The sequence below is a fragment of the Sceloporus occidentalis genome, unplaced genomic scaffold (genome assembly GCF_023333645.1).
Source record: "Sceloporus occidentalis isolate IW3139 unplaced genomic scaffold, rSceOcc1.0.p SCAF_30, whole genome shotgun sequence".
NCBI classification, from domain to species: Eukaryota; Metazoa; Chordata; class Lepidosauria; order Squamata; family Phrynosomatidae; genus Sceloporus; species Sceloporus occidentalis.
This window is the reverse complement of record NW_028317010.1, coordinates 7854901-7869505: the sequence shown is the minus strand read 5'-3', so window position 1 is coordinate 7869505 and position 14605 is coordinate 7854901. Positions and strand designations below refer to the sequence as shown.

Genomic DNA, 14605 nt, shown 5'->3' with positions numbered 1-14605 from the left:
GTGCTGAAGATAACCCTTTGTTTGCCAGAGGTTAAACCTGGGCAGGTTCTGGTTTGGCTTCGGCAGAGCTCGGCTCTATCAAAATCTTGCTGAAATAAATGGGGTTAGGGGACGCAGAAGGGAGCAGGGCAGGACAAGAGAAATTTGTCTGCTGAATTTGAAAAAAGGGGTAAACAGATATGTAATTGCGAGAATTAATAGATTTTTGGAAATACTTAATTAAACCTTTTACTACCTCGGGGGGATTGCAGCAAGATGTTTTCTAATGTACTATGCCTCCATGCAGAAAACAGGGTTACAGTGATTGCCGGGAGGAAAACCCTTGGCAATACATGATTCACATCTGGAGAAACACGCAATGTGAAGGATCTCTCCACATGTTTCATGAGTTACTTCTAGGTCGAGCAGCTGACTTCGCAATCTCCTCTTATAAGCTTCGGACGATAATTTTGCTGTCAGGGTTTGCTACAGCATTGACATGAACTTGTCACAAAGAGTAGTCTAAGGTTAAGCTTGTATTTCCATTTCCATTTATTCTTTCCTCTCGATAGGACACATTTTTTTTCCCCAAAAGTAATTTACAGGCATGACATTTTGCTATTATCAACCCGATTTTAAATCAAGTCTGTGTATTTGAGGAAAAACCTTCATGATAATTTCATGTCCTAAACTAAAAGCACGGTTATGAGAACCAATCAGCTTCAACTTAAGAGGAGTAGCAACATAATAGGGTAGAGGAATTAGGGGAATCCTGAATAATATGCATAGGGGCAGCTCAGTTGGGAATGAACTGACACCGTTCTGCTAATTCCGACACTGTCTTTAACATGGGGCAAAAGGAGGCATTGGGCTGCCTAAGTTCCCAATGCCTAAGGCCCTCTCTAAGGCCCTCCCAACAGCCAATGCTGCCTTTACAAATTGGCTCTGAAATGCCAGCTCTTCCCAAAGACAGGCCTCTAATTTACAATGCACAGGAAGGTCGGACATGATACACCCCGCAGCCATGCAAACCCTGTCATCAGGTGCTGTGCAGCCTCTGGGTATTTGCACGTTGGAAGCCGCTTGTTCCTACAGATGCAGCAATGACAGGTTAAGTTGGGGTGCAAACACTAAGTCATATTGTGTTTTAGGCATGTCCCTTCAACTAGGAATAGGCATATAAATATATGCTGAAGCCTGATCTTGAATCATAGTTATGTAAAAATGAGGGAATGAAAAAACAAACACAGCCAAAGTCCAGATCAGATCACACGGCCAAAGTGTGAATTGGGCAGAGTACTCTCTGGACGAGGTCCCCGACTCCCCATGTGCTACTGGAAGGATGCCGTGGGGACCATCTGCCAGAGGAGGAGGTTAAGCTCAGTGTTGAAATGCATAGTATTTGAATGGTCAAATTGAAATTTCTTAAATATTCTATAAGCAAACTGATTACAATGTCCGGAAGTTTTGGATTAGATTAAAATGTGAACATTTTTCAAAGTAGGACTAGGGATTAAATATTGTGGCTAGACAGGCCTCCAAAGTGCTTACTAAATGCAGACAATCTAAAGAAGAGGAAAATAGAACATTGGTTGTGAAAAAGTTTTTTTCACAGCCAATTGTAAAGTCCTTCTTATACATTAATACATTTCAGAATTTGGAAAAAATACAAAATTAATATTGTGGGTTTGCAAAATGAACATACTTTTCTCATTATGAGTAGTATTGGGAATATGTTTTTTTTATATTTAATTTACATAGAATTTATGCTAATCTAAGTAAGGGTAAATTGTAAACAACTAAATAAAGCAATAGTGATGATGAAGCAAAAGTAATGATGATTCAGACCCCAATGGGTAATAATCATACTTAAGGGGGCAGTGATGGTCAAGTGACTTTGCAGATTGTTTCTCATACAAATAATCTACAAGAAAAGTCATATTGGAGGTGACTGTTAGCACAAACTAACATTAAAAATTTTGGCTCAACAATGCGTGACCTTGTATTTCTTGTTTCAGAAAATCAGCCCTTCTGACTCTGAATTATTGGATGTGACAGTGATTCTAAGGACATGCATCACTATGATTCTTTGCAAATATTGTTCCACTGCACCTTTTTGTAAACATTGTTTTTTATTAACCTTAATGCATATTTGTTGATGAATTTGCATTTTTCCTTGAAAAAGTGGGGCATTTTTTTTTCATGTTGGCATGTGACTCTCTAGCTCACAGCATCATCTGAATAGCTCTCATCCATGGTTTATTTCATTACAACATCTCTTGGGTTTCTAACCCAAGGCACATTGTACATGTGGCCTTTCAAGCTGGATCTGCTGTACATGCTCAGTGATTTTCAGCCTAATTGGACCCTCACAAAAGAAGGTTTGGGGAACAATCCAGAAGTATATCTTCGAAAACAATTACAATGAAGACACAAAGATTTAAAAAAAACATTAATATAACATTATCTTTAGTGCCAACTGCTTGGCGCTATGGAACTCATCAGCATAAATTTAACAGACCTGCTTTAAAAACCTTAATTATAAATTATCCCATGCATGAACAAAATGCTGCTTTTCTAAAAGTAGAGTTTAAAAGATACAAATATTTCCTAGTGTTCTAAATCTAGGTAGTCATTATGAGCTCTTTGTAGGTCTAACAATAAGAATCTTGGTTAGTTGACCTTGAGAAGGGCTGAGGAAGTGCCTTCTCCTCCAGATGGAAAAACAAGGACCTTAATTCTCTACAAGCCTCTGAAGACGTTTTCGCTTGTAACTCCTTTCTCTGTAGTCTAAAGGGAGAAGCAGTAGCTCTGTGACTCTGAAAAAGATCTCCTCCCTGCTCACTCTACGGCCACTCGCTCAGTGATGGCATCATGGAATGAGATGGTTCTCTATTGTTAGGAGAAGCAGCCCCCTCGGCTACATTGTACTTTGGAACGTGGTTCTGAAAAGACTGTACTGGGCCCTAAAGTGTGTTTAAATTATTTCATTACATTCTATATTTGTCAGGTGTCATGGTCTTCATCCACTGATGTCCTAATCACCTAATGCTAGATGTTACTAGTATCAAGTTTATCTTACACTATTCTGTTAATTACATTGACCCCAGTTATGCCAGTATGACTTTGGAAGTTTGTTCTACCTTTATAAATGATGTATAGCCACATCGGATTGAGAAGGAATGGAAAACGTAATCATAGTAAACACTTTTTAATGTGTCTCTTGTAGCTATAAGTGTTTAACAATTTTGATACTACAGCCTGCAACCCTCTCAGATACCCACAAACTTCATTTTTGGAGTGGGTCATCTTCTTTGTATTGCATATCTTTGTTGTGCAAAGTGCCAGGAAGTGATGTAATACACCAGTGTTCTGCCCCAGAAGGCCACGAAGTATGAGGGATGCTACAGTGGTGTGTGTGACTAGACACAGACCTCTCTTGTTGTATCAATGGGTGGGTTACACTGGAGATCTCTGATCTCCATAACAGGTCCATTGAGCTGCACTCCACTAAGGGTGTAAAAATGTCCCTAAATACTAAAGAACTTCCGCGGTTAGGCTACCCAAAGCGCTACCCTTTTCTTGGTGTGGCTTCATTGAGGGGTGGGGAGTGAGATGATATTGGGCAGGTAAAAGGCTGAAGTGGGGATGGAATGGGAATGACCAAATGCTGCTCCCCATTCTGGAGAAAGAAGAAACTGACCCAGGAACCCAGGAAAGCAGGGTCCCACTCGTAGACCGTGAGTCAAACCTAGAAATTCACAGGTATGCTAATGAGCCTAAGCCAGAATAGAAAACTGCCATGATATTTACACTTTATTGTTATATTCTTATACAGGATATGATTAAATACTGAACCTAGGTATAACAATAATGTGTAACAATACTTGGGGACACATACAAGCAAATGGCCTCTATAACTTTAACACATATTTACCCACCCCTCCACTTTGCATCTAAAATGCAGTGGAAACTCCAAGCTCATGTCAGCATTAAGTAAGTTAAACATGCATTGAACACGGTGAATGATGTATTTTTTTTATCAGTAACCAACCATATATTACAATTTTAAACCTGCATTTAATAAAAAATGAAACAGATCTCTGTGTGCTTCTAGTATGGCAACTCGCCAGGCGTGAGTACTGCAGATGAAGACAGTGAGGTTGTGTTTATGTAACCGGCTAATGCACTGCAGATGCAGAAAAAAAAGGGCTGCACCAGAACATGTGAAACATACAGCTCTGAAGAAGTCCCGAACACAAAACACGTCCAGCCGTGTCCACCCCTTCATACAGTGAATGAACAGCACTTCACACTGACCTCCACAGCCTTTGGCCATATATAATACACATTTTGTCTTAATGCAAACAAAGGGTTTTTTTCAATTAAAAGCCTTTACCCCATAGCCACACCACACAATAACACTCGGAATGAACGAAACATAGAAACACAGAATGTGTCGGCAGATAAGAACCATTCGGCCCATCCAGTCTGCCCAATTTCTGAATACTTTCCTTAGTCCCTGGACTTATCCTATATCTAGTATAGCCTTGTGTCTATCCCACGCATGCTTAAACCCCCTCCCCACTGTACTAGCACCTCAGCTGGAGTATTATTCCATGCATCTACTACCCTCTCAGTGAGGTTATATTTTTTGCTACCCTTTGCCCCTCTAAGAGTATGTCCTCTTGTTGTGGTAGTTTTTCTTCTTTTAAATAAAGTCTCTTCCTTTTTTGTATTGATTCCCTTTATGTATTTAAACGTTCCTATCATATCCACCCTGTCACGTCTTTCTTCCAGGCTATATTTGTTAAGATCCTTAAACCTTTCCTAGTAAGTTTTATCCTGTAATCCATGAACCAGTTTAGTAGCCCTTCTCTGAACTTTCTCCAAAGTATCTATGTCCTTCTGGAGATACGGTCTCTAGTACTGTGTAAAATACGAGTAGTAAGAAGTAGTCTTTATGCTTCAGTCTGTTGTTTAACATTGTTAAGCCAACTAAATTATAGTTATGCTTGTAACTTTTCTGCAGGTTCATACAAGTAAATTAGAGCTTACGTTTCATAAATATATACCAATGACACCTTAGCCATTATTAAGTGGCTGGTAGTATGAATGTTTCTGGTGGAGCTTGCTGTGTTCTAAATCATATGTCACGTTAGTATGTACAGCCTCTACCAATTATATTCAAGACCAGAAACTTAAACGAAAACAATCATTTACATTGCAGTAACTGATAGATTAATTAAATTCTACAGTGGTAAACCTTCTCATTTCTTGATAAATTAACTTTAGACCATCTTAGTTCTTTAGAATGGTTTTTTTAGGAAGAGGGGTGGGTCAAAGCCAAATGTGAAAGGTATTTCATATCCCCAATTCCATCCTTGCCCTTAGTGTCATTTGTCTTTCATTTCTCCCAATTTCCTCCTTATCTCCCAGACAGCCATTGATTGCTTCTGCACCACTTGAAATGGTCCTGATGGGACACTGTTGTCATGGAGACATCTCATGGGGTGACTGTGTCCCTCCCTTGCTTGTACCTGAAGATGGCCTTCTAAATTAAAATGTAGAGCAATCCCTACAGAGTAATAAAAGGATGCTCTGCTTCTTGAATACAACGCTAGTGATAATGTCTGAGACTAATGTTACTTTAAGCAAAGGCGAGGTGCTGCAACTGAAGGGCCACTAATAGATCTAATGTGTAATACTAAGGACACTAGCCTATTTGTCTATAATTCTGCATGATTTACGCTGATGTTCTTCAGTCTCGCCCTTCTTACTGCATACATGGTACTGATAGGGATGGGGTTATGGCAGTGCTCATCCCTGAAGGTACAGCAGAATGAGCAGAGAAACGTGCCTCCACCACGGTCCATGGAGTTATCTTCTACCGAGTTTTAGAGTTATGCTACCTGAAAAGGTACCTTGCAAAGGTCAAAGAGATATATTTAACCTGACAATGAAGTTTGATGTACGCGTGGAAGCCAAAAAAGGGAACCTTCCCTAAACTGATTCATCTTTAGACATTCCAAGTATTATAATATATTCATGGATTCTCCTTGAAGATCAGTTTTGTGTATTCAAAATACTTGGAGAGCACTGCATTCCCTAAATAATTCCCTTTCAATATTCACTCATGACATATTAAACATATGCTCTTTTCAGACTGAACTCCTCAGAACAAATAATACTTATTTAATGAACACCAATTATGACTGAAATTCACATTAATAAATTAATGTGCATATATGTCCATAAAGCAAAATAATAAAGGATGCCTTATGCATCCTTATGCATTACATAGAGCACTTAACTAGTTTAAAACATAATGGTGGGGCTATTAGCTATGTTACGATCTTCTGACAATGTTTTTCGAGTACCTAATGGACTGTGATGCGGAGAGCATTGCATGGTTGTATGGAATGAGCGCTGACGTGAAAAGGTACATTTGTTACATTTTGTGTAGCTTTCACTATACACAGTTATTTGTTGCTTTTGGATACTTGGTTTTATATATATATTACTTTTCATGCAATATCCTCAGGCACACAAAAAACCCAAGAAAGACCTCCAACAAGGCCTACTTAGCATGCAAAATAGCAGCTATTCATCCCATACTTAGTACCTAAGTAATATTAAGAAATATTTCCCTCTGCGCCAATTCATATATAATTGGTAAAGCTATATCTTCAAGCTTAATAGTGCTAATATTTGTTTAGCTAAAAAGGACTGTTTCTTTAATGAAATCAAATCACATCTAAGTACAAAATACTATTTTACTTGTATTCTGTAGACCTGTGTACCTAATAGGGGGGGCACATGAATATGGGGGAATTCTGCAGAACCACCCCCCATACATTAAAAAGGAGACATCACAAACATTAAAAAGGGACTCCTTTCAGGTACTTTGCTTTCATTATATACATCTAATATATTTTAAAATACTTGTGATATCCAGATATATCACTATTATAGCCGCATGATAAAACAAAAGTAGGTAGTAAGTATCTTATAAATAGGTGTAGACTGATCCGTCCATTGCCATAAGTAATCTAATGAGAGCATCTATCCAGAAGTGTGGCAGCCAAATTATTGAATCCAAGTAAATCAAGTTTTATTATACTTTCAATGTTGTACTTTGTGGATATAAAATGCCTGCCTGCCAAATGTCCTACATTTCTAGGAACGCTCTCAAATTTGAATATCCCTCTTGCATTATTAATCAGGGACAGTGTAAGCAACATTAGATACCTTCTATGCAAAAACATTCCTCCGACATTTTGAACGGCCAAAAGGGGGACATCTTTTTGTAGGCTGAAAAGAGACGCAAAGGTGCTGGGCTTTACTAAGACATATTATGAAACCTATCTGGGATTTAAAAAAATAACTCACCAACAGTGTTCCCTCTAAGCTGTGCTCTTGTGCACGCGCACATAGCTTTTTTAGTGAGCGCACGTCCAAAAATTGTGTGCACAACAGTTTTTCCCCAAAAAACAAAAAAATATTTATTTTTTTTAAACTTTATGCGGCGCAGATATTGTGCGCACAAAATTTTTGCTCTGTGAAACTTTTTGCACAAGAGAAATTTTCTGCGCACGCCAACTAAGAAAAATTAGATGGAACATTGCTCACCAAAGGGGCTCCTAGATAAAAAGGGGCACAAATGGAATAGAGGGACTGTGCTTCCTAAACAAGTGCACTTGTCAAATATGTAGATGTGTCCTTTGAACACGCAAAGCCATATTTTCAATGATGCTACCTAAGGATGTGCTTGAATTTAGCTTTTGTTTTTTGCTTTGTGTGCATTACGTATTATTTGTCTTTTTTTTTCTCTATAATTGTTTTTTGTTTTTCATGGCAATGCAACTGTTGAGTGTCAAAAAGCCACCTGAATGTTATTTTTTTGAGTTGATCCATAAATGAAACTAATTATTGTATTCATAACCATTTATGCATACAATTTACACCACTGTTCGCTAATAATGCATTTTCTATAACAAAAACCTTTGTAACATTTGATCAAGTTCGAAACCAGTCATTTCTAATGCAAAATGTGCCTGCTTGTCAAAATCAATGTGAGACTGTTAAGATATACATACTGTATATCTTCTTTGAAGTTGACTTCAAAGATACTCCACTGTATGAAGTCAAATTCAAAGTGTGTTTTGCCTGTGGTGGTATTTTCTTTCCATTCTTTATATACCATGTATTTATCTTCTAACAATCTAATGTGACCTTCTCCATCCACACACTGGACCCACAATTCCATCGTCTTTGAGCACCGCTAATAGACTGTAAGCTCTCAAGAGCAAGGGCTTTCTCTAATTCTGTACCCATTGTCTTATGTGTGTTCACGTAACTGTTATCTTTACTTGAACGCATCTCCTGCTTACCAGTATGCATGCGCACTATACTCACTGCCAGCCATGCACTGACTGGCATGATAATTCCAATGGGTGTAAGAAGATTACCTCTATGCATGCGCAGAAAGAAGGAGAAGATGGCCCTGCTCTTGCAAGTCTACAATTTATTTTGTGGTTGAGGAGGAACTGAGAGAGCAGGAGAGGACTGCTTGAGATGCTTGAGAGTGCTCTCCTGGCAGCGATGGGCTGCTGCAAGCATTTAAAACTGGTGCAAACATAGATTGTGGTGGGGTGATGCAGAGCTTTAAAAATGTAAGTGTGTTTTTTTTTCTAAATTACTTACAGATAAACAATGCATATTAAAGGACTTACAAGGTAATTTAATATGTATTTGTATTGGAAGCACAGGGCATCCCTCTGGAGTGACCATCTAGTATGAATCATACACATAAAAAAGTATTCATGAACCCAAATCAATACCGAAAAAGACATCCAACATGATTTATTTAAAATGAATAAACCAAATAGGTTATGCTAATTCCAAAGATAGCACTAGATAACACGCACACACATACCGGTATATATACACAGAAATAAATATATGCTGCGATGTTCTAAATCCCCAGCTCCGGTCAATCCAATGAAATCAAAACTGAGCTTCTGAGCATCACAAGAACCAACGTGAGAAAAAATATACAACACAATCAACTGATAACAGACTGTGATAAGAGTTAAGGTTGTTTGACCAGATGGGACCTCATGAGATCAATAACTGTAGAGACATTCATCTCTATGCTGATGATAACATGGAATGAATGAAATACGGTAATTACACGAAAAAAAATAATTACTTGAGAGGAAAACAATTTCACTGAAATGTTTTACATTTCATTTAAAAATAAAAGTATGCCAGGAGGCTGCTTTTTCTTGAAAAGAATACAGATATGTTTTGGCTTAAACTAAAAAAAACAACTTTTATAACATGTTTTACAATGTATATCTCCAAGGCATGTTTAATAATATAAAGGGTTATCCCATAAAATGGGATTGCATTTTTCTTACGAGCATGTTCTCCTATCTGCTTCAACGACAAAAAGCCCACCTACCTAAAATACAAATTTCCAGTTCAGTACATTGTCAGCCGGAGGTTAATCCCATTTGACCCTCGTGTATACTCTACAGAGGAGCAGCAGCTGAGCCCCACGATCCCCGGGAACATTTTAATTGGGTGCACTAGTGAATGAATGCAACACTAATAGCAGAACACACCACGCTCCCTATGTCAAAGTAGCATTACAATTAAAGGGTCACATTATAGGTGAGGGACCCCTTTACATTTTTGTGGTGCCCCTCTTGCAAATGAATGGAGGGGGTTCTACAGAATCCTCCCATGTGCATTTACCCCCAACTATTTGGCTTCCAGGGGATGTGTTCACGTGAAAATCTCCTGCCAGCGCAGTACACAAGATTTTTTATTTTTTTTTAAGTACTGCAGACATTAGTTAAACCTTCAAGGAAAGATGGGTTAGGCAGCTACACTGCACATTCAGCTGCAGCGCAAATTGCTCTAGAAATTGAAAAAGAACATTCCTACCACTTGCCCTTACATTAACATCCACATAACATTCTCACAGTTTGCCACCTGTATCTATTTAAGTTCTGTCTGATCTCCCAAGGACCTGGAAGAGATCATATCATGGTTACATGCGGTACCAAGGCATGTGTACAGAGAGACACAACATGACACTAGATCTCTCTGAACACGCTGAAACACCACAGATCATGAGAAGGCAGATTGGTCAACATAGTTACAAATCTCCTGCTCCGCTACCAGATCACCTGGGATAGATACCCCGGACAGGGCACCGCTACTGAAAAGTCATCTACCTTTCAGGCAAGGTTGCAGTTGTACGTTGCATATTGCATTATATTTATTTATATAGCGCCAGCTGTTACAATAGGGTACAGTGAAAATAATTAACAGAACATTTAAAATATCATCATTAACATATGTTAAAGCACAGAAGGAGAAGAGGGCCCTGCTCTTGCAAGCTTACACTATTTGGTGGTTGAGGAGGGACTGAGACAGCAGGAGAGGACTGCTTGGGGGGGGGCGCGTTGTACAAAACTTGTCTTCTCTAGTCATGCCATTTTTACACAGTTCATTGACACGTTAATCTACTGCAAAGGTCATCATGATTGGTCCTTAAAAGGCCATAATCCGCTATATTTTTTCCGATTTGATCTCACACAATGCTTCAACATATAAATGCTTTTGAGTGTTCCTACAACATCAGCTATTTGAATTATTATTTTATATCCAAAAATTGTAATGATAATAGTTGGGCTTTAGGAACTGTACAAGGTAGAGTAAGAAAAATAAAAAACAAACAGGTCAACATGGGTTGTAAGGATACAACATGCCTAATATGTCCAGAATGGTATGCAGCAAATCATAGACTTTGCTCCGGCCACGATGAGGTTAACCCTCTGTTTTTTGGGAACCCTCTGCAGAAAACCCTATAGTAACACTAACTTTTCTTCTGCTGATGCTGACAGATGTATCACAGTTGAGGCGATTTCTACTAGAAACCCTTTGTCTTCAGGGTAATGAATCACTAAACATGGTCCTAGGCTGCCACTCCTACTGATTGACTTGCAGCATGTGGTCCGCAGTCATTTAAACGGCATTGCCCACGTGATTATCTAACACGGGCCACTGAATCTTCAAGGCTTCTTCAGTACGGTATTATCAACAAAACCTGTTTTAATACTTACAAGACAATCAAAGCTTTAAAATAGCCAAACTAGTTATTTTTAGGCAAGAAATGCAGCTAACAGTTGCAAAAACATATCGATATCTTGAATTGCCACTCAGACTGTCTATAGATAAAAATGCCATGTTTTATAGTACATGTTACATATAGATTGGTGGTGCAGTATGATATTAGAGGATTCACTGTACAGAAAGATAATGGCCCTTGTGGACTAGTGTAGACTTGAAGGCATAATCAAGGAGCTCTACGGTGAAGAGGCCCTTGAGAAAGGGTTTAGGGCCAGATAGGCTACCAGTGGTCAGATGGCATATTCAATTTACTGCAGGGCAGCTAACACGCTGACTGCACACTAAAGCAAACCTCACCCACTGTCTTGTGCAGTCACGCGTGTAAGTTAAATGGATTCTCGTACCTCATACAATCTGTATGCTTGTTACATAACAAGTGCTGCAGTGGTCTTGCTAAGACCCTATAAGTGCTGACAATTATTAGTTTGCAAGCTCTTAAGATCCAAATTCTCGGAATTCTCATTTGAGTACAAACTAATTTACAAATAGTTATATTATTTTGCATGGCAGCCGTAGACTTTAACGGCTTAAACTAAACAATGACAGCATTTTTGGTGGGAACATTAGCTGTATAAATCAGTGCTGGCATTTGTACCCAGAATATTAGTAATATGGATTACCATCTACTCCCTCCCACATAGAAATGACTGCTCTTTTATGCAAGTCAATAAGTTTATTGTCTGTTGGAAGGACGTCATAAAATGCATGTTTACTTTGCATTGTTCTGGTCTTCGGCTCTTGTGACTATACACAGAAAACCGGCCAGCTCGGAAGACAAAGGCGTCACATTGCCCCGATCTCCTATTCCATACTGAAGAGGAGTGGCTTTATGGTGATTTCCAAGTCTTCCCAATTCATATAGCATTTGCTTAACGCTAGTTACTGCATAAAGGGCCTTTTTCGTTAATATTTGGGGAAAAAAACATTAACACAGTCATTTGGTTAAGTAGACCGAACTCACATAGTCCCATGTAAACAATGAACGATAACTACCTCTCAATTTGGCCTGGAAGATGGGAATTCAAACATGCATGGGATGGGCGTAAAGCTATCCAGAATACAAGACCAAGGGCTGATTATGGTCTGAGTCTTTACATCAGGCAGATTAGATGCTGTCAAATTCTACATTTCTAAGGAAGGAGCTGTCCAATACTTCCAGCTGCTAAAAGAATTGGCATCTCATGTGTTATAAACACACAGCTGTGTGTGTGTGCTGCTACATACATGTACAGAATTGTGTGTAGAGGTGATTTACATGCATATACACACACAGACTTCTCTTAGTCTTAACATGTCCTTCTGACTGTTACACACAATATCAGTGTTTTCCCAGCAATGTTATCTCCTATGACCCACACCTGCCGCTTTCTGCCGGTCGCTTTATGTTAATGACGTTCATGATGTATACAGAGAACAAAATCAGGAAGCAGAAACGGTGACCCTGACATCCTTAGCTACAAGATCACATGTTTGCATTAGGTCAGCCCGGCTTCCATGGCCTGTAATCCTAGTAAAATGCGGAAGAGACGAAATCGCTAACAAAAACTTAACCAATCGCGGTAAGCAATGTAAGCAGGTGTACAGTGTATGTTTAGATGCAAGGCTGGGATACACTAGGACATACTAGGCATTGTGCTTCGGCAGGCCAATAAAAACCGGGAGGCAGTGCCTACAGCCCTTTCCTCGCTTCATGACAACAATGGGCAATTCTCTTTCTAGGTGGCTTTCTCTTATTTTAAGTGACAATGCACATAAAAGTGTGCTAAGCAGCTTGATACCTTCTTGAGACCCAACCGGAGGATATACGTTCAATGCAGCAAATTTACATGTCATTGGAGGGACTCATGCACCAATGCTTCCAGTAAATTAAGCTTATCTATCCTTTAGGGAATATGACAAAGGATCATAAAAAGAAACCCCTACAGCTGATGGTTTTGGGCTGATGTATTTAGAAGATTGCCTTTCGCTCCAGATTTATCAATTCCGTTAAGATGAGAGTCAATCGAATGCAGGGCCTTATCTTTAAGGCTGTTCTGGTTCTTACAGATTCATGGGTTTAAATTCGCCTTTGTCCTTAGCTGCTACTAAACACTGCATGAATTTAAAAAAAAAAATGACATTACATATATAAATGCAACATCTAAAGTATCATCTATTACCATTTGCTACCATTAGAATTTTTTATTTAACATTTACACCCATATAAAATGTTTTTTTTTTTTACTAGCTATCATATTAGCATAACATTCTAAATAGGAAGATTCTTTTGGCATCTCTGTCGAAACACACCATCTAAAATATATTAATAATAACGACGATTAAAAATACAAAAAAAAAATCCAGTGTATGGAAATATTAATTAAGAACGTCAGCAGAAAAAAATACAACCTTCGAGTGATTAGCCTGGCACACAGTGGGTTAAATGAAACAATAAAATGTTTTTAAGTTGTAATCTTTCTTTGAAACATGACCGATATATGAGTGTAAGGCGCACACACACACCTTCTGCATCATCACTGCAGCAGACAATAATAGTGAGATCTGGTTTTCATTTATCTACTAACACACTATGCTATAAAAAATACAATGCGATAGAATTACTATGGTACATCCCATACATACATACACATATATATATATATAAAATGACTATTTGACATTATATAACCATAAATTATATATATACCCACATGCTGCAAATACAAGAGTACCTTTTTCTTTCGATCTCTAGATCTCTTTCTGTGTCTCCTTTTTTCTTTACTTTCTTCCTCTGCATTAATGTCCAGATCCCTGTTCTTTTTTAACTGGGATGCTGCGTGAGCCATTATCAGGCTAAATATCCCATGAAACAATGTTCCTTTGGAAAAAGGGAAGTATCCTTAAGCACCCTTTCTCCAGCTTCTCACTGTATGGTCCAAGTCAGGGAGAGACAGAACAAGGAGCCAAGAAGGCAGGCTCAGGACAGCCAGAAGAACCATATATATAAATCCTTGTCTTCACAAGTCTTCTTTCCCCCCTCTGCTACCTGGATCCTTCCCAGTCATTTCTATGCATCAGTGCAAGGAGATGAGGCTGTGAAGCAGAGAGTGCTGTGTGATGCTTGTATCCCCTGCCACCAGCTGGAAGTGTCTAAGTGATCCCTGGAAAGGGGGAATGGTCCTAATGCTGCACTATGCAGAAAAGAAATGCTCATGTGGAGGAGCACATGCTAAGACAGACAATTACAATTTGCCTGCCAATACACTGGCAGCAGGCAGCTCAAACATGAGATTGTGAATAGGTACAAGAACAGAATCCTCCTGCAAGCAATTCTCTGAACCCAAGATGCAGTGCAGACTCCCACTATGGAATAAATTAACAGCTCATGGGGAAAAACACATTTATTTTGCTACCTAGATCCCCTTTCATTATGCTGCAT

At 38.8% G+C, this 14605-nt stretch overlaps 1 protein-coding gene across 2 annotated transcripts in view; it reads right to left on the bottom strand.

Moving 5' to 3' along the window:
* The window catches only part of LOC149299004 (ankyrin-3-like), a 138309-nt gene extending 124297 nt beyond the window's left edge, over positions 1 to 14012 (bottom strand). For both annotated transcript variants that reach the window (XM_089486694.1, XM_089486695.1), the window contains exon 1: positions 13899 to 14012. In XM_089486694.1, the coding sequence (XP_089342820.1) occupies positions 13899 to 14012 (114 nt within the window). The remainder of the gene's footprint in view (positions 1 to 13898) is intronic.
* Positions 14013 to 14605: the final 593 nt, after the last annotated feature.